General features: G+C 43.7%; 1 protein-coding gene across 3 annotated transcripts in view; it reads left to right on the plus strand.

Annotated features, from left to right (window-relative positions):
* FAM222B (family with sequence similarity 222 member B) overlaps nucleotides 1-19,130 on the plus strand; it is a 36,661-nt gene that overhangs the window by 12,213 nt on the left and 5,318 nt on the right. The window contains exon 2 of one of the 3 annotated variants that reach the window (XM_063341461.1): nucleotides 14,500-14,627. The exons of the other annotated variants lie outside the window; for them this stretch is intronic. Within the exon in view, the coding sequence (XP_063197531.1) occupies nucleotides 14,546-14,627 (82 nt within the window). The 5' untranslated portion in view covers nucleotides 14,500-14,545. The remainder of the gene's footprint in view (nucleotides 1-14,499; nucleotides 14,628-19,130) is intronic. 3 annotated transcript variants of the gene reach the window in all.

Genomic DNA, 19,130 nt, shown 5'->3' on the forward strand with positions numbered 1-19,130 from the left:
AAAGCGTAGTGTGTGAACTTTGCGGTGCTTGCATAGTTTCCATGTGTGCAGCTTTTGTGTCACTCAAAAATACTGCTACATTTTTAGGAAAAGGTTGTATTAAAACATGGAGAGCCTCTCCAAGTAAAGCATCAATAAAATATTCCACCTCAGTCACCAGCAAAATGACGGTGGTGCTTGCATCTTTACACTGTAGATGGGAGGAGGACTGTCGAACAGAAGACTTTGTGATCAGAGTGTGCTTTTCATGCAAATGAAGATTTTATTACATGCTGCTGAATCAGGGGCTTGTGTAGCAAGAACAGCACAGAAGTGATAAGATCACTTTGTCATAGCTTGAAATTTTGCCCAGCGTGTCTTTCAGATCGCTGAAACAGGCAAGAAACACTCTTGTTAAGGGCACAGCAGTAACTGATATGATATTTTGGGGGTAGGGCTTTTTCTTCATGGTACGGTCTGTCTGCAGTGATCTGCCACATGTCCGCAGCCCTGATTTCAAAGCAATGAGGAACCGCAACGTGCAGGTGACCCTGCGTATAAAAGCTCCTGTTCCTGACGGGATCCCGGTTCTGCTGTTGCCCAGATGGGTACAGAATCTCCTCTTTGCTGCAAGCTAGGAGCCATCAGGTTTGTCGGAGCAGAGTTGTCCATCCTTTTGGCTGGGATAACCTGTGTTGCCGGTTCCCGAGTCATGCAGGGGCTCTGCAAACGCCACAGGGCTGGCTTTTCCTGCAAAGGGCATTCATCCAGGACTGCCTCTGTTGGCTTCCCTTTTGTATTTGTTAGCTAATATCGTCTTCCCGATGTCCTTCCTTCGTGGTTAGAACTGGTTTGGTTTAATGAGGACTGTTGTTGCCAACAAGTGAATGGATATATGTAGTGGAACAGGTATCTAAATCTTCCCCTGCAGATGGGTAGTGTTCAGCATCCTGATGTGACCTTGGTGAAAGTTCTCTGGCATGTTACTTTCTCTCTTTATTTATCTCTCTTGCTGTGTAGCAGCTTGCCTTGCAGAGAAGCATCTGAGCTATTGGAAATCTGTCCTCTCTTCTCTTCCTCTCTCCAGAGACACTGTCAGCATAACACCCAAGCTATTTAGATTGATGCCTGAATATTCGGCTTTTGCACAATCAGGAGGCATTCAGTGAAGTAGCAAGATGAGAAGTTGTTCAAGGTTTAGGACTGACATTTTTAGACACTTTTCAATCCATAATTTTGAATAGTCTTGGTGAGGTCAAAGGCTTCTTCCTTCACGTGGGATGCCCCTGTACGTGTGTGGTGAGAATCCATCAAAGTGTATAGCACAGAGGAGAAAAGTGTTTAACAGCCGTCAGATTGTGGCATAGGGCTGTTTGTATTTCAAATTCTCATCTGAAGAGTCTAGGAACAAAATCTAACCCTGCACGTTCCTGGAGAGTTTCAGAGCGGCAGGATGGAACCTTTTTTCCCCTTTTTTTTCTAATGCAAATTGTGATAAGGATTATTCAGAGTTTAAAATCTCGTTTATGCTGGCTTCTGAATTTCATTTAAAATAAACATCTGGAGAGCTTTTTGATCTCCTGTGCAAAACTGTTGTCTGCCTCACTAGTTAAAATGACTTCTGCTTAATTTTTAGTGAAAGGCAAAGAACCTAGATCATTTCAGCCCAGAGGCGATCTAAATGGTTCACCTTCTGCAGTTAGAAATTTCCATGAGCACACAGCCTATCCGGCAGATATTTAAAATCCTTTCCATTAGGGAGCATGGCAGCTAGAGGTATCTGTTTCCTCTATGCTGCTGTTTGGGACCTGCGAGACTGCTACCTGTAGTGTGATTTGTACTTCTGCAAAGCCTGGTTCTCCTGGTACTCCATTCAAGGAGAATTATGGTCTCGTCCCTTTACAGCTTGCAGTACAAAGCCCTCCTCCAGAAGATTGTGACGGTTTGCTGGTATCCCACAGTCACATCGGTGGAGCAGCGTCACACAGGGAGTAATCGGTTATTTATTGAAATAGCCATTACATTTGGAGTATGTTTTCTCTGATCTGACAGGAGTTCACTCCTCTACTCTTCACTGGAGGCTGAAAATGTGTGCCCACGGCAAGAGTGCTGGGTATGTGCTTCCTCTGTCTTTCTGGCTTTGAAATGGGTTCCTGTTGCTCTTTGGCAGACCCTGAAGCAGCGATCTGTGGAAGCAGGGTATTCAGATCGAGAGTGACTTTACTTCTTTGTTTTCTCTCTTTATTTATGTCTGTATGGGATCAGCTGGTCCCACATTATGTGTGAAGTAGTTAAATTTTAGCCCGCATCTGTAGGATGTGATTTCTCCCCCTCCCCTCCAGTCGCTTTGATCAAATCAACTAAAAACGCAGCGCTTTCATTTCTAGTTTTGTAGTTTCAAAGACAATCTCTTGACATGCTCTAGCAGTCTGGACCCGAGTCCTTTTTTTTTTCCTTAGTCCAAAGGCGCACTGTGTCTTGCGCCTTTCTCTGTATCAGCAGTTGCAATCTGCATTGGCTTTTATCTGCATCAAAAGACAAATGGAAGAGAGCAAGACACTGCAGGAATGGGAAACAGACTTACATATGCAATGGAAATATGTAATCCTTACGTTCAGTCTGCCACATGGAGTACAGACCAATTTCTATATTGGAAATCTGTAGCCTCTACTCCCAGAAATGTGAGTTTAGATTTTAGACTTTGAAGGTTGGTTAATCCCCCCCAGCGGTTAATACCAACATTAAATTTTCTGTGATGTCAAGCCTTTCCTCCGAAATGCCTTTTTTTCCTTTTGCATATGTCAAGTATACAAAGCAACACTCAGTTTGAGAAATTAACATTCAAACACTCCGTAAGCACTTTATTTTTGTCTGCTTTGTGAGCAACTGAACACATGTCCAGGCTGAAATATGCTGAGCTGCTGCTGGTTCCTGGTGAGCGTGCCAGTGCCGCTTGGCATGAGGAACGGTGAGGAGGCTCCCGGCTGCGCAGACGCAGGATAATTTGGAACTTTGTCCGGTGTCCTGAAAAGGCACTCCTGACCTCCGTCCTGGAAAAGCACATCTGCAGATCTTCTGCTCAACAGCGTCCCAGGGGAGGGGATGCCAACTAAGCCATACTAAATCGTACACAGTTTCTCAGCACTCTGGTCGCTGTCATCCCCATCAAAATCTGAACCGTGTCTGATGGCATTCGTAATGTTGTGGTACACATTTCTCGTTCGGAGTAGTAGTGCTTAAAGCAAAGTGTGTTTCTCTCTGCATCAAGGAGTCAGATTCGGCTATTCAAAGCAAGTTGATAAATTGCTTTTCATTAAGTGTCTGAGCGCCAAGGGGTTCAGTATGTGTTCCAAGGAAAAAATACATTAATTACAGCTTCTGTAGAGCATTTATCAATCACAGAGTTATAAACATTACTAATGCAGTTAATTGAAGGTAGAAAAATTTACCTTTTGAATTTGTTGACTGTAGCAGTTCTGTGGTTGGAAAGACAAATTGTCTGGAAATTAAAATCAAGCGATGCTTTAGGGATTCCCTGAGTCACTGTCTCGAGTACACACTTGACCAGGCTCTCGCACGGTGGTTTGGCGGGGCGGGGGTGTGCTGCCTTTCAGCGCCAGATGCACCGTGGAGGTCAGGGCTGCCATGGCTGTTACGGGCTGCAATAGCAGTATTTGTTCTCTTCTCGCCCACGCAGCCAGGTTGTGTTTACCATGCAAAAGGATGTCTCTCTCACTGTAGTACAGTTACAACTCCTTCTGTGTCCTGTCCACACAATTTATTTATTGCTTGGGGGGGGGGGGTTCTTTTACAAGAAAAAGGCAAGTGCAGAGGAGGAAGGACACACAAAAGCAAACAAAAATCTGCTCACCTGTAGTCAGTAAAACTTACCATGAAAAAAAGAAATCTTTTGTGAGTGTAAACTTTGGATAAAGGCAATGTGTTGGCAGCTGTTAAAGGAATCTGGTCAGATCACACTGAAGTGTTTTATCAGGCCTGCAGACAAAAATCACTGATGCTTGTAGTGTGCAGAGGTTTTGAAAACATCTTGCACGCTTGTGGTGCTTTCCCCGTGGCTGTTTTGAACAGCCAGCCGTGCAACTGGACGGTTTTCATGCTTCTTGGGAAAGCACAGAATAACAAAGACTTTTTACAGTTGCTTGCAAGTAATGTATTTCTTGCCCCTTTTTCTGTTGAGTTGCTATAAGATGGCCTTTGAGTTTCTTGAAAGACTGATAAGGACATTAGGTCTGTGTCAGGACAAGCCAGCGGGACACCAGCGCCTCATTCTGAAAGTTGATGGGAAAACGCCTTCCCAGTGTCTGGTCCAGGTCTTTGCTATTCGCCTGGTGGCTTGTATTTTCTGCTGGCGAGTGGTTTGTACTTGTGTTGCAGCTTCTGTTTGAGGTTCTTAGAAAGCTTTTCATCTTTACAGTAGGGTGCACAATATCTCCAGCTACAGAAGAAGGTCTTATCTTGCCCTTACAAATGGTAAAATGTGTATCTAAGAGCTGATGCGTTCATGGTCTGGCAGGAAGCTCCGGCACTGTGCACAATTAGACAGAGATCTCCCATTTCGTATCTTAAATAAAAATCTGCCATATATTTCTCCACTTGCTTTGTAAATAGGCTGTTAAAATGTCACCATAGGTGAGACCTTAATTTAGTATCCAGAGCTAAATGCTAAACCAAACAACTGTCAGTGACATTGTACAGGTCAAAATGGTACACATGCATAACCAATGCAAACTGAAATCCACCCCCCCGGTAAGCCTGCCCGCCTGTGTTCACACACCACTGGCACACCTGGTCCGCAAGTGAGTCACTTTTTAATTTTTTTTCTTAATATGTGAGCTCAGTTTTTTGTTTTATATGAAGTCTAATTCATTCTGCCTCATCTTATTTGCAAATAGTTCTTGTTTTCAAGTGAATCTATTTTTAAAACAGGACTCGAAGCATATTTTTCAATATCTAACAAATGTCTAGTTTGTTGTTTGTGTGTTGCATAGAGGTAAAATTTGTTCAAAGTTAGCTCTGAAAAAATGTTTTTTGAAATAATCAGCTTGTAATAAACAGGGGAAGATAGCTACTTTCCTACTCAGGGGACTGTCATAATCTGTAACTTCTAATGATATTTTAGAAGGAAAAACTGTCGTCCTTCTGTCAGGTGCAGCCACAAGGATTTCTGTAAGTCATGATTAAGACTTTAATTCTGGGCTTTTATAGAGTAAGTGTGGAATGAGAGAAGATAATGATAATGGTGATCTGTGCGAAGCAGCCACTGGAGAGGGAGCTATTTCATGTTTTCTTTCCCCTTCGCCTACGTAACTGTTTGCTATACATAAGAAAAGCTTCCTTTTCAGATCTGGGAAGGCAAGAAAGTTGAGAAGGAGGAATTCTGGTTGAGAGCCGCATGAGGAAGCTCACAGCTCTTGCATGTCCTTTGTGGTAAAGTAAAGCCCAGAATTACAACCTCATGCTTCTCCCAGACATCAAACACGTAGAAAAGCTGCACATAACACTGTGAGGCAGTGCGCGTTCTTGCTGATGATGTTGAGGTTATAACTGCAGACTCTCCGCCATGGGAAAGGGGTCGATGTGTATTTTGGTTTCTTATCACTTGAAGGCAGAAGGAAGTTAGTTGCATGGGAGGATGGAGAACGTCTGTTGGTGGGAACGCGTGGTGCCTCCATTGGGGTGCGTGTTGGCGGCATCCTGTAGTTTGGTAGTTTGTAGAACTGGGCTATTCTGGGTTTGCTTTGGATGGAAGTCATCTCAGCTAACCTTGGTACCGTCACATTCACATGAAAACTTGCACACTCCTATCTGTAAGTCTGCTCTGTATTTTATAGTAGCTGCTGTGATGTTATAGGTGCCGCTCGAGCATGTAGGAAGAAGGTGGGTTTAGTTTGCCCCAAGGATAATGGATGCTTTGGAGGAAGGAATGTTCATTTGCACCTCTCCGTATCATGTTGAAGAAAATGATATCATCTGTGAATGTTACAGTGACCAGCAGGGAGTCTGTTTTGCATTTTGAAAATACAAATGTAAGCCTAAAGTCCTGGGCAAATTAGGATTTTGATGGCAATGCTGTATTTTCCTGACCTCTGCTCTGAACTGCCACAGTTCCAACTGTAGCATCCTTTGCTCCCTCTCCTAAATGACTGTGTAGATTTATGCACTGTGAAACGTAACTAACATCCCAGACTGTTTCTTCATCCTTGTTTCCCACCAGCCCAGCATTAAAAACTTGGAAGTTACCATATAAAAGGAGAAAGAAAATTAATTAAACGTCGAGTGCTTTAGCGTAGTGAAAATTCAGAGGAAGCAGATACAAAGCTATTCAAATCCCTTTTGACTTCAGGCAGGTCAATTTTCCTATTTCTTGCATATGTTCCCATGGTAAAAGTAGTATCTCATCTGTCTCATAACTGACCACTAGTGTATGTGTTTCAAGCACAGCCAGAAATAGTCCTTTGAAGCTTTGGCCAGGCCCTACAATAGTCCCGACTTGTCTTTTCTCCATCTTTCCTTTGCCTTAGAAGCGGCCTGCAACGCCTGGCAAGACCTACTTATGCCTGTGTTGTCTGTCAGCTCCTACCACGCTGCAGAATACAGAGTTAAATCTAAAAATAGGCTTAAAAAGAGGTGAGGGCTTTGAGCAAAGTAAAATAAGCCACTGATTTGGGTCATGAAAGGGAATTGATGTCACTGGTTCTCCGTTGCAGCTTTCTTGAGCTAAGAAGTTCTGTTCTGAGCCGCAGAAATGCGGAGGTGAGCGGTGGTGAGCAAATGGCGCTCAGGAGAGGGAAGCGTGGTCTGCTTCCAGTTCTCCCCATGAGGCTGCCTAGACCGTGACCTTGTGAGCCTGACACGAGAAGTCAAGGTGGTATTGAATGCTCTGCAGTTTCATTTGTCTTCACGGTCCTCTTCAGTGGTAGAAAACTGTCACCCACTGCTGTCCTTTTAACAAGGAGCAACCACGGCATCGGGTGATTAAATGCTTCATCCAAAATTACATCAGGAACCTGTGGTGAGCCAGATACTTCCCTCTCAATCTCTTCTGTCGTAGGCTAGTCCATAGTGAGGAGACCACTGTTCTAACACATACCTGGTCAAAAAACCTTAATCCTCTGTAAAAGGAGTTGTGTGCAATTTTTGCCCATTTCGGAGTGGTTACGTGGCTTCAGTAATGTTTGTTAAGTGCTTTGATATGCTTTGGTGAAGGGCAGAGTGTTAATAATTAAAATTGGAAGGAAGTTCTAAAGTAGTATGGGGGATGACGACCGCTTTCTGGTCTGTTAGTTAACAAAAATGCAAAATATAAATGGACGAATCAGCAGGAATTTAGTTTAACGCTCCCTTCCCCCAGCCACCTGCACAGGCTGAGCACAGAAAGCAGCTAATTGTCTGCTCCGCTGGGGAGATGAAAGAAGCTGGTCCTGCAACAGGAAAGGCTATTGAACTGCATGAAGGTGGTGAATTATCAGTACTGAAAACCTTTTGAGTTGGTATCTTTATGTCCTCAAAAAGTACATGATTTATACTGGTATTTACAGCGTTCAGGGTCTGATGAAACCAGCATCTCGTGACATCAATCTTAGGTTTCAGTCTGTATAATTAAGAGGTCAGTAAAACTGAAACTTGTTTTTGAAACTCTACGCCTTCGTGGTGCTTGGGTATTGTTGAAGGGTGTGTTTGGTGAGGATGGGCTCTTCTTAATGGTTTTATCTTGGCCCAGCTAACGAGCTGTTTGCAGAATTGCGCTGTGATTTGCAGTGGGACAGACTAAGAGCAGCCTTGTGTTTGTCCATTTTACTGCTCGTGGTTTCATTTGCAAAGTGCAAGCAGGAGCAGGCTTCTTGCCAGCAACAGCTTCATTCAGATTAGGGCTTTAGTTCAATTATGTCCAATTAACTTTTATTGCAGATAGCAGTGATAATTACTTGCAAGTCAATTTTTTGGCTGTGGTTATCCCAAGGCTAAAGTCTGAGCTTGATGGATTTTAATAACTGAAGTGACGTATAGCTTTTCCTCTTTTTTTCTTCTTTAGGCCTCAATTAGATGAAAGGTCAGAAGCTATGTAAAAAATCCATCTTACAATTAAAGCCAACTGTTCTACTCTTCAGCAGATGCGTAGTACTGTGTTTTAAAATAATCTCTCGGGACCGACCTAAAAAAAGGCTTTTTAGACTCTAAGATCATAACCTTGAGCTTGCTGCTGCTTTATCCGAAGACTGAATTTGACAGAGCTGATGTCACATGTGGCAGTACCTGCCCCCCTGGAGCCCAGAGCTGCCGCCTTGGCTTTTTTTACTGCACTACGTCCTGTTCAAAATTGCTCACCTGGAAGCCTTTAGTGGTAGCCCTTGGGCATGAGGAGTGTGATATGAACAATATTCCATTTAAGTGCTGTTACCCCAAAGCTTCTTCATTTTCTTCCGTGTTGAGTGTTGCCATCCCAGCTCGGGGAGAGGAGCCGAGCTGTGCTGCAGCAGGTGCCTCCTCTTTCCTGAAGCACCCCACCTACATTTAAATTTTTTCTGCCTTCCCCTCCAAACTATTTAATTTTGTTGCCTGAGTAACAATATAAATGGAGGTCAGCCTAAAAGGTGAAATGGTTCACAAGCAAAATCGTAGTTAATTAAACTCCAAGAAGCAAAAATTGATTTTGATGGAAACTGTTGCAGGGCTCTACAAAAGGTCCACCTGAATGCAGAAAGCCAAAAGGTCCTGTGCCGGCAGATGCTGACGGTGCACTCCACGTGTTACAAAAGGCGACTTTCTATTGTTCAGTCTTCCTATTTATTTATCCCCAAGTACACTCGATGCTATTGTGATTTATTGCCATTTCAAAAGACTACCTCTCTGCGCATTATTTTGCAGTTTTCCATTTATAAAACATTAAGAGGATGTGATACCGGCCGGCGATGAATACAGTGCTAGCTTGGTAATTTTGTTCCAGGAAACGGTAAGATTTATCTCTGGCTCTTCAGCAGTCCCAGGAAAGGGCCATTCTGGTAAGTGCCCAAGAATAAAGGGAGGTTTTGGAGCTGGAGAAAAGCAGGAAGCCTGCAGAATCAGCGTAGACACTGCCAGGTGAGGCATGGCTGACTGGTAGGAATCGTATTGAACACTGAGGTTGGTGAGGGGCTCAGCATCTGCAGTTGACGCGAACAAATTTTTGAAACCCCCAGATTTTAGGTTACTTCTGCGAGAGGGAAAAGGGATGAATCTCATTTGGTCTTGAGCAGCCTGTCAGGGGGTAAATGAGACACTGAGTTTCCCTTGGAGCATGAAAATTGGCTCGGATTCAATTATGTTTCCTGGCAAGCTCTTACAGACATTTGTACCAAAAAAACTTCACAACCCGAGTTAGTTTTTGTTTTTGTTTGCATCATTTATATATGCTGAACTTGGAATGTGCCGCATGCGCTTGGGGGTTGCCGTGAATCCTGCCAGCGGTTATGGAATTTCATGGGGCTACCTTGTGAATAACGAGGAGAAACGAAGCGTATCAGTCAGCCGCAAGCGCTTAACAACCCTCGCACAGCTTACAGGACCCCAGGGTGCTGGAAACTTGGAATAGTTTGGAGCTTTTCTTTTGTGTGTGGGTAGATGCTTCTGCTTCCTCCCAGCCCCGAGCTTTGTGAACAAGCCCGCAGTTAATCGTGGAATTTCAAACATGCGTGTTTACTTTCAGGAACCTAACTTTAAACTTCACCAGCTCGCTTTCGTCTAAACCAGCTCAGTTTCCCATATTTCACTGGCTGGGGATGGTTTGTGGGGAGTGTTTCCTTTGTGTGCTTACCCTGTAAGGCCTCTTGGGAGCTTCGGAGACTGGCGTATTTAAAAAAAACTTGGCAATAACTCTACATATGTGGTCTGTTTATATAATGATAAAGCTGTGTTAGAGTATTGAAAATTTCCTAGTAGTACTGAGTTGCTTTACACCTAAGTTTTTACTCTTGCTTGTAAAAGTCTCCCCAGGCCTGAGGAGTGATGGGTCTGGCAGAGGCAATATTAATCTTTGGATATCAGACAGAAAATACTACGTATTTTTAGTCCAGAAAGGCAATATCATGGTAAATTTTACTGGAACTGATTCTTAGCTCTATAGGGAGGGTGTCCCTGGGCAATGGGTGGAGGTGAGTTGTTCTGTCTTACCCCATGAGCCTTGGTGGCGACAGGATTTACTCTGAAAAATCAGTGCAGGGGACACTGCTGCCTGGACCAGAAAACGCCCTGATGTGCAGGTAAGTCTGAACGTAACAGTCATTGTGGAAGTGACAATTACCCCCAAATCCCAAGCACTGCAAATCCCTCTTAAGCTTAACATGCTTTGATTTAATTATTAATAAATCTTAGCAGAAAAAAAAAACGATCACGTGTCAAAACCTGCTAGCTATTTCATGGAGCGTCCTGCAGTACGTGCACTGTTAAGATTATATCCTACAGACAGATTAGATTAAAATCACTTCAAAGAGGGTATTTATTTATTTATTCCGATCTAATTATTGTTTTCCTCTAGAAATGTACTCTATCTTTTTGTACATATTTTCAAGACAGAGCTTGTTACGCTGTGTTTGGCAGCGTACAGAATCAGTTTAAAAGACAATTTAAAAATTTTAAAGGTCAAGGGTTTACAGCTGCCCTCCATTGCTGGGTGCCAAAGCCGACTGGTCAGCTTGCTCTCTGTTTTGCAGCTGACTGGTTTAGATGACAGTGTTACTGAGCCTGGTACCGTGCAAAACCACCCCTCGGTTCCAGTCTCGCTGTGTCCCTTCCAATTCCCCCAGTAACACACTGCCCGTCCTCGGAGGGGCTGGGGCAGCAGCCCTGCGGGGAGCTTTGCAGGTGCTGGTGCCCACACAAGTTGCCGCTGTGGAGCCAAGTCTGCTGGTGAGAAGTCTTGACGTGCCAAGTTCAGTTTATCTCCTGCTCTGGACTAATTAGAAGCAATAAAGCCAAGCACAGGAGGGGATGATGGGCGCAGCTGCCTTTGTGTCAGGACCCTGTGCTGCCAACCTGAGATTTGGGTAACAACAGTTTGAGACAGCCACTGATGCTCACCTCGATCCCAAATACAGTGCACGCGGGGGATTTCAGTTTGTTTTAGCTGGGTGGTGTGTTGGAGTTGTCTGCGCTAGCTTGTGTTGGAGATAAGTCGGGACAGAAAGAAGCAGGCAGGTGCTGAGTGTCTCAAAGGGAAGAGAACGGGCTTGTTGGTAAAGGTATTTCAAATGCATTTGTTTTCGAATACTGAGATCTCGATTTTGAAAAATTGTTAATTTCATAGAGAACAAAAATGGGAGGAGGATTTTAATTATAATATGGAATTCAGCGATGGAGTTATGGTCAGCACTTCTATATAAGTCTGAATTGCTGTTTTTTAATGCTCAGCAGTGACCTAGATGGCATCAATTTGGTTATTGCAAATCAAGCTAAAAGAATGATTTTGTGCTTCTACTTAAAATGATTTTTGTAAGTCCAGTAATTCCTTGAAAATTATTATTGCCACCCCAGTCTTTTATGAACCTTTGGCATTGCCTAAAATGATTATCCGCCTGCGGGAACAACTTGCCTTTATAGCCCTCTCTGTAACATTCCTCTCTGTATTGGAGCTAAAGCTTCTGTAAATACATGTTTTGACCTTCAAGGAAATACTGCTGTCTTATCAGAAGCCTGGCTATTCTGAATTGAATGCTGTGACCACTCTTAATCACTTGTTCTCTCTCCTAATGTGCCATTATCCTGTTTATTGCTGCGTGCGTGGCGCTGAGCCTCTCCGTGGCACTTCAGTGAGTGGCTTACTCAAAGAGTCACAGTGTTCAGGCTATAATGAGCGTTAATGATGGAGCAGGTGAGCAAAGCCTCCGCATATCTTGCTGTTGGAAATGCTGCTTGTTCAGTGGGAGAGCATGTTGAGTGCAGTGCTGCGCTGCAGAGCCCTTTTCTCTCTGCCGGGGCTGCACACAAACTTGCCATCGGTTAAGTAATGTGTTAGACAGCGAGCTCCTTTGGCCGTGCAGGGTTGGGAAGTAACCCTGGGCTAGCGTCAGACACTGCTGGAGTAAAAGGTAGATGCTTAGGTGGAGATGGGAATGGTGTGATCTGATGGTTTTCTGACGACAGTGAAGGCTCTTAATTTTGTTTGTCTGCTTTTCCCTGAGAAATAGGTCTTGTTTTTGCCAGTCTTCTGAAGTTGATGAAATGAGGAAAAAAGGAAAATACAATTACTGTTTTTTTTTCTTGCTGACTGTGAGTGTTTCTGTTGCTTACTCAGGTGAAGCTCTGGCAACTCACAGTGGTTTTGTCTTCTGATTAAAAGGAGGTGGATTCTTGGTTGGTCTCTTTGGTCTTGCTGGGCATGATTTGGGGCAAAAAAACTGCTGCCCACAGGTTGTTGACAAAGCTTCACTGCACGTTGCATACTTGTAGTCATGAATGAATCTCATCTATAAAGGTCGAGCAACTTTTCAGTTCCTAAAGCAATTCCTTTAAGCTGTGGATGTGACAGGTCTTCCGTCATCGTTTCTGAACATCTTCTGAAAGACTCTTGAGAGCTCCACCTGCTACAGAGGGTGAGAAGAAAATCCAGGTTTTGACCTTTTTTACAACTACAGATCTTGAATTTATAGTAGCGTGGATCATTACTATGTCCTAGGGATGAAATGGAGAATGAATGCACACTGGTTCTCTTGGTGGATGCGCTGTCGTCCCTGCAGCTTGGTGCGGTCGTGTGTTGTTTCTCATGGCACTGAGTCGCGGTTACTTTGAGTGGGTGAGGTGAATGGGCAATAGCATGGAGTTGTCAAGCTGACATTCCGTGTCCAAAATTATTTTTAATTGTTAGTCACACTGGCACCCAACAGGCTCAGTCAGCAATTCTCAGTCAGCTTTTGAGAGCGATCGCACAGTGAAGATGCAGAAGTTTTCATAAATGAGTATTTCCAGAAGATTTCTTGGCCGTTGGTTTGATCAGGTTTTGCATGTTGAACCGAGAAGATGCATATGAACGTGGAGCTAATGAATTACACACAGTGAGTAATTGCTGTGCTATGGGTAAGCTTTAAGTCCACGCTGTTCTCTGTATTGGTGCAGGTGCTCCTTGGGCGGTCTGACTTGTGACGGTGGTCTGAGGTTGGGTTTCAAATTAAAGTCATTAAAATGTCCCTACAGAGAAATTGGCTTTTGGAGCTTTCTGGAGCATGAAGGCGGTGGTGCTATCCAGGACACAGCATTGACGCTGCTGTGTTGGGTGTCATCCACAGGTTTCGTTCACATTGCTTAAGCAGTCCTCAACAGTGAGACACTTTCAGAAGTGGCCTCTGTGGGGTTTCTGCAGCCATGGCATCTTGTGCCGGTCTTGAGCTTTCTGCTTCACACGTCTTGATCCTTGGATGCCTCCCCAGTGGTTTTAATTGGGGGTTTGAAACAACGACTGAGATTAAACCAGCCTATAACTTTTGAAGCTTTCGACTCTGTCCGTGTTTTGGGGGCCATATAACAAACCCCAAGTCCTTTCAAGCTGCTTCTTCGGTGTTTTGGCAAAAGCACTCTCTGTATAGTGGCGCTGATGCTTGTGGAGATCTGGGCAAAGCTTTTTGAAGTGCTCATGGCTGGCTGTGGCTTGACCCCAGCAGCCGTGGCAGGGGGGATTTGAGGCAGGGCTTGGACCAGGTGGTCCTTTAGAGACCTTGTTCCAACTCAGATTTCTCTCCGTAACCCTAGTAACATTGGGAGACTTTGAGCCTGAGTTAGCTTTCTTGCTGGAAACCCCCCGTGTATGTGGATGATGGGATTTGAGGGTAACAGTGCAGTGTCTATATACAAAAAAGCTTTAGTGCTCCGTGTGTTCATTTCAAGGTTTGATTTCATAAATGCCGAACCTCTGCAGTAGAGGATGGTGGCACCTCTGCAGCTCCTTTGTGCAGGAGGCACGTCTTTCTGTTTGTCTAACCCAGAGCCGTGCAGGTTAGCGAGTCTCCTATGAAATGAAGGAAGTTGTAGCCATTCATCTTTCAGCCTAATGGACCACAGAAATTACAAGCTGTAGCATGCAGCTTAATCTTGCCACAAGGCAGAGTGCTGCATACTTTGCCTTCAATTTATGCATGCCAGGCCTTTTTATTAAATGTAAAAGAGCAGTTGACAGGATTTCTCCAGAGGACTTGCTTCGGCTATACCTGGTAGATAGCCAGCGCATTTCAATATATAGTAAAATGAGTGATGGTGGTTTCTTTACCATTCCTAACAACTGCCTTTGAAATTTGAGGACAGAGTTATGGACTGCACTCTATGTGTCAAGCAGCAGAGGAGAGCGAGATGGCTATTTTAGTTTTAACCCTGTAGATGACCCGCTTCTTGAAGTATTTCTGTTGCCGTTACGAGATGGGCCAGAGCGGTGGTTGCGCATTTGTGCTTGGTCAGGCCTTCACCCCGAGATGGCTCTTTGCCGCTTTCTTTTCTGTGTTCCTCCTTGTATTATAACTTTGAATTGTCTCTCTGTTGTTGCAGTGTGCAGAGGAGTGAATGCCCCATGTTGTGTTAGTGCCTGTCTGCCATGCTGGCCTGTCTGCCAGGACCAGGTGACCTCTCCTTTCAGCTTCTTTCTTACACGCAGATGAACACTGGACTTCAGAAATGTGAGTGACGTTTTGTCTGCAGGATGTGGTTAACTGTTAAATCTGGCTCTGGTACAGCTATGACATAAACATTTAGGATACAGTGGAAAAACTATTTAATGTTAGACTCTTTCTTTTGCTATGCCTTCAAGGCATCCATCAATAAAGGCTCTGAGAAATAGCTGTGGAGGTTCACGTGTGTGCAGCGAGCTCTCCCCCCTTCCTGGCTTTATAAAGGTTAATTTTAACCACAGCAAGATGAAATGCAAGTGAGGTTTCTGTGAGATTCGTGCCTCTTTGCAGAAAGCATTTTGTGCTAAAAGTGTCTCAGCTGACTTGCGTCTTAACGCAACTTTTTCCTGACTCTTCTTCACTTCCATTCGTTTAATTACTCGTAGACACCAATAAAAGTTGGATCAGGCTAATGCAAACCTTTTGAGGTCAGGAGCTCTGTTGTTCTACATACCTGGGGCATATACTGCAAATATTAGTGATCTAGCCCAAATTACTAAAATTCAAAGTTTCCGTCTTCTTTCTGATGTCTCTTTGGTGCCTCTGAAAATATGTCTGCAGAGTACTCTGATAATTCTTTTTTGATAACTTCAGTCATTTTTGTGATAGTTGTACTAGCATTTTTAAGAGGAACTTAAGCTTGAGAATGTAAGTTTACTGGCTAGACATTTTTTTAAATCTTACTCTCTCTCTCCTCTTTATCGCTGAAGTTGCACATTGATTGTTCAGCTGAAATTTCAGGAATGCCAAGGCTTCTACATAAGATGTGTGCAACTTGGTTCTTAGGGCTGTGACCTGCCTCTTGTATTTGAAATGTGCACTGGGAGATCTCTGTACCCTCACTTTGCTGATGGACCTGTTGCTCTTTAAAACCAAGTAATTTACCCTCCAGTTATAGCTAAAATGGTTATTATGTTAAGACTGGTGGTGCTAATGAATATAGGTAAGATCATTTTCCAATTAAGGGTGACATGCTTAAGTCCTGCCAGAGGTGAATGACACTGTTCACGTACACACCTGTGCTCCCCCGCAGCACTTGCATAGCATTTTTGCCGACTCCATGGGCTTGGTAATTGTAACGATGATTTCAGCAATAGTAAAAATCTTTACTCACGACAGGACTTCCTTAGATGGTATGAAACTGGACGTTCCCCTCCTTTCTCTTTTCCATTTCCAGTTTGAGGTTTGCTGACAGAAACGTGCTTTTTCCAAAGGTAGGCTGCTGTGGTGAGAACGTGACTGGGCCCTTGCATTACGCGAAGTTTCTTTGGTGAATCGGAAAGCTTAGTTCTGAAAGCAAATTGTTGAGCTTCGTGTGAGGGTAGCTGTGCACAAATCAGGTATTTGCTAATTACACATTTACGAGGCAGCGCGCTGCTATGTGGGCAGTTACTTAACCTGATGGTACCTGATGCTGTTTGTGAGAACTGCTTATCCCTGTGCTGAAAGCATTGCTGCATCCTGCTTAGTGAAGAGCTTCTGGTACTGCATTTACAAGAATTTAGGACATAAAGTAGCTGGCAGGCACTGGCTGGCAGCGGTAATGCTCAGCTGTTCCAGTTTGTTCTGATTTATATGGAAAATGAAACTGCTCGTGCAGACCTTGCTCCTCACCCCTGCCGCAGATGTGTGTAAGATTAATTGGTGCATTTCTCTCCATACTGTATATGCACAAGTAGTCTAGCCCCTGGCCAAAGGAAAGACGAGTTAATGAGCATTTTTAATGAATGGTGACTTGTGACTTTTGATGGGGGGGTTGGAAGTAGGCTTTAATAATAGCGCTATTGCTTTTAGAAAAGGCACAGAACTCCACATGGTAGCCTTTATTCAGACTTACAGTGTTTGTATTAATAATTTTTTAAGTGTAGTTTTCTGGATCAGACTTTTTATTAACACTTAAAAATCCACATTAGCTCACTTTTTTTCTTACTCACTTTCAACTAAGAGGCATTTTTCTTAAAGATGGTCTGTGCAGTAGGAGTTTTGTGGATTAATATGCACATATTTTTTTCCCTTAGAAAAAGATCACTGCAGGACTTCCAATTTCAGTATTTTCTTTGAATTTCAATCGGCATCACAGGAAAGGCTAACCCTGAAATTCATCAGAGGATTTCTCACTGACTCCGTGTTGGTATTCTCTCCTTCCTCCCAGCGACTCCAGTATAAATTTGAGCAGTCAATTGCGATCTGTGTGGCAAGAAGTCAAGGTGAAAAGTGGTTCTTGGAGAGCTTTGTGGGAGGGACAAAAGAGGGAAGAGCAGGTTGGGACTGAATATGGGGTCATCAGCTAAAATCGAGTCCTTTCTAGGGATGAGGGCCCTTTCTTTAAAATCTGTAGAGAAACTGCTGCACTTGAGATTTTTATGCAGAAGACAGGCACAGCTGTTTTTCACTTGTCCCAACGCAGATGCTCTCATTAGGGTAGAATCCTGAAGGCCTGTTTGTATTTTGTGTAATGTTAATGAAAATTTAACCATAGGCAGTTCTAAAAGCAGTGGGTTTTAAAGCCTTGATGTGAAATGCTCTTAAAAGATGTTACATTAGTGCTGAGGTGAGGCAGAGAAATATATCTCATTTCATGATAAAAATAGCTCCAGCGGAGAGACGCGCACAGGAATGTGACCAGATGAATTGGTTGCCACGGGATTTAGCAGGAGTGTGAACTTGCAGCTCACCAATTTATTGGAGTAATTGCTCATCTGCACACTTCACCTTATAGTAAACATGAAATAGTTACTTTGCAACAAAAGTAATCTGCCTTGCATTTACCATTAGGTAACTTGTAGAGCTCATCCTGTTGCTTTCTTGATGTATCTTGTTCGTCTGCCGTCCTCCTCACCATTTTACGGCCTGATCCAGAATTCTTGCACTTGTAGTATTTTAATATCAGCATTTTCTTTCGGTCTATTCTAGATGGTTTGTCATTCACTTAGTAACTAGGCCTAATTGTTCTTTACTGGTTTGTAGGGTATTTGTATGTGATATGTAGACTCTTGGTCACTCCGTAATGCCTTTCTCCTAATTTTTTGCTACCTTAATTATTCCAGTCATCAAATCTTGCCTGTGGAACTGCTAACAAAGTGCATTTTAAGGAGCACCTTGGGGCACTCAGAAATACATCACCTTGGTCAGGCCGAAGTAGAACGGCTGAGTTAGTCCGTAGTAAAAGGGGAGTAATCTTAGCTGTACGCAGAACGGGCTCTGTTTGAAATGGCGGTTGGTTTCAGAAGATCCTGTCCAAGGGATTTAAAATATGGTTTGCTATTTGGTAGGATGCTAAACCTGATGTTGGTGCATCATTTAAGTTTAACTGAGGGGTTATTTTCGCTCGTCAGAGGAAGGAGTTGTGCCACATTTGGGATTATAGATGTGTTGTAACCGATAGCTGCAGCCTGTTCGCACATTGATGTTTTAGCTGCTTTCTAAAAGCTTCCATCGCGGTTCCCGTGTAACAGAAAAATAGATACTTGGGTAAAAAAATATTTAGTCTATCTGTTCAGTGTTTATATTTATCACCTAATTTGCTAATATGCCTATAGAAATGTAAACCAGGCTGGGAAATTTTGATGGTAAAGGTGTCTTAAAGTATCAACTTTTCTTTTATTTGAAAATACAAGCTTTATGTGACAACAGCCATAACTGTAACGTAAACCATAATACACACACGAGTGGATTCCTTTGTCTGTTATTGATGGTTCTCTGATTCATGGTGAGTTGGGGAAGAAACAGAATTTGATGAGTGTGGGCAATGCTAAAAATAAAGGTTGAGAGTTGATGAAGGCCTTGGCTGTTGAGGCGAGGTAGGACTGGCAGACTCCATCCAGAGGCTCTTCTCTGTGTTAGGAGCATAGCAGCTCGCTCAAAAGGACAGACAGAAACCGCCTGCCTGCAGCAGCAGGTACGGGGATCTTCCGGTTAATATCAAATGAGCGTTGCCTTTGATTAAGGGGAAGGGTGGTACGTGCCAGTGTTTGGACAGCACGGAGAGTAAGACTATAACCGGGGCTGTGGCACGTGCTGTGCTAGAGATGCAAGACATCCTGCTTGCAAAGCTTCTTGCTTCACAAAAGATATTTTTATTATTTCTGTAATTATCCTTTCTTTTGATATCCATCCTATTTTCCATTTTTCTGGCCCTTACTTTCTGAAAGTGTGTGCTCGTAGAGCAGTGCTGCTCTCCTTCACCTGTGATGACTGGAAGCTGCAGGATGCAACGAGAGAGAGATGGGTGGTACTCGGTCTTAAGGTGTATTCAGGAGCCTTTTGCAGGCAATTTGCTTAGAAGAATCAGAGGTGGATTTTCAAGAGGAAGGGCTGTTTGCCTGGGAGCATCGAGCTCTTTACTGGAGCATTAGATTTCCTTGGGTCAGGGGGCCAGATGTGGGGCTGGGGTGCTCCTGGGCTCTGGAGGAGCTGGCTGCCACGTTTCCCATTCTCTCAGCACAGCAGCAGATGGCATGGGGATGCTGAAAATTTTCACAAAAAGGATGGGTGGTTTTTTTTCCAGTCAAC

This window comes from Chroicocephalus ridibundus, chromosome 7, assembly GCF_963924245.1.
Source record: "Chroicocephalus ridibundus chromosome 7, bChrRid1.1, whole genome shotgun sequence".
NCBI lineage: Eukaryota > Metazoa > Chordata > Aves > Charadriiformes > Laridae > Chroicocephalus > Chroicocephalus ridibundus.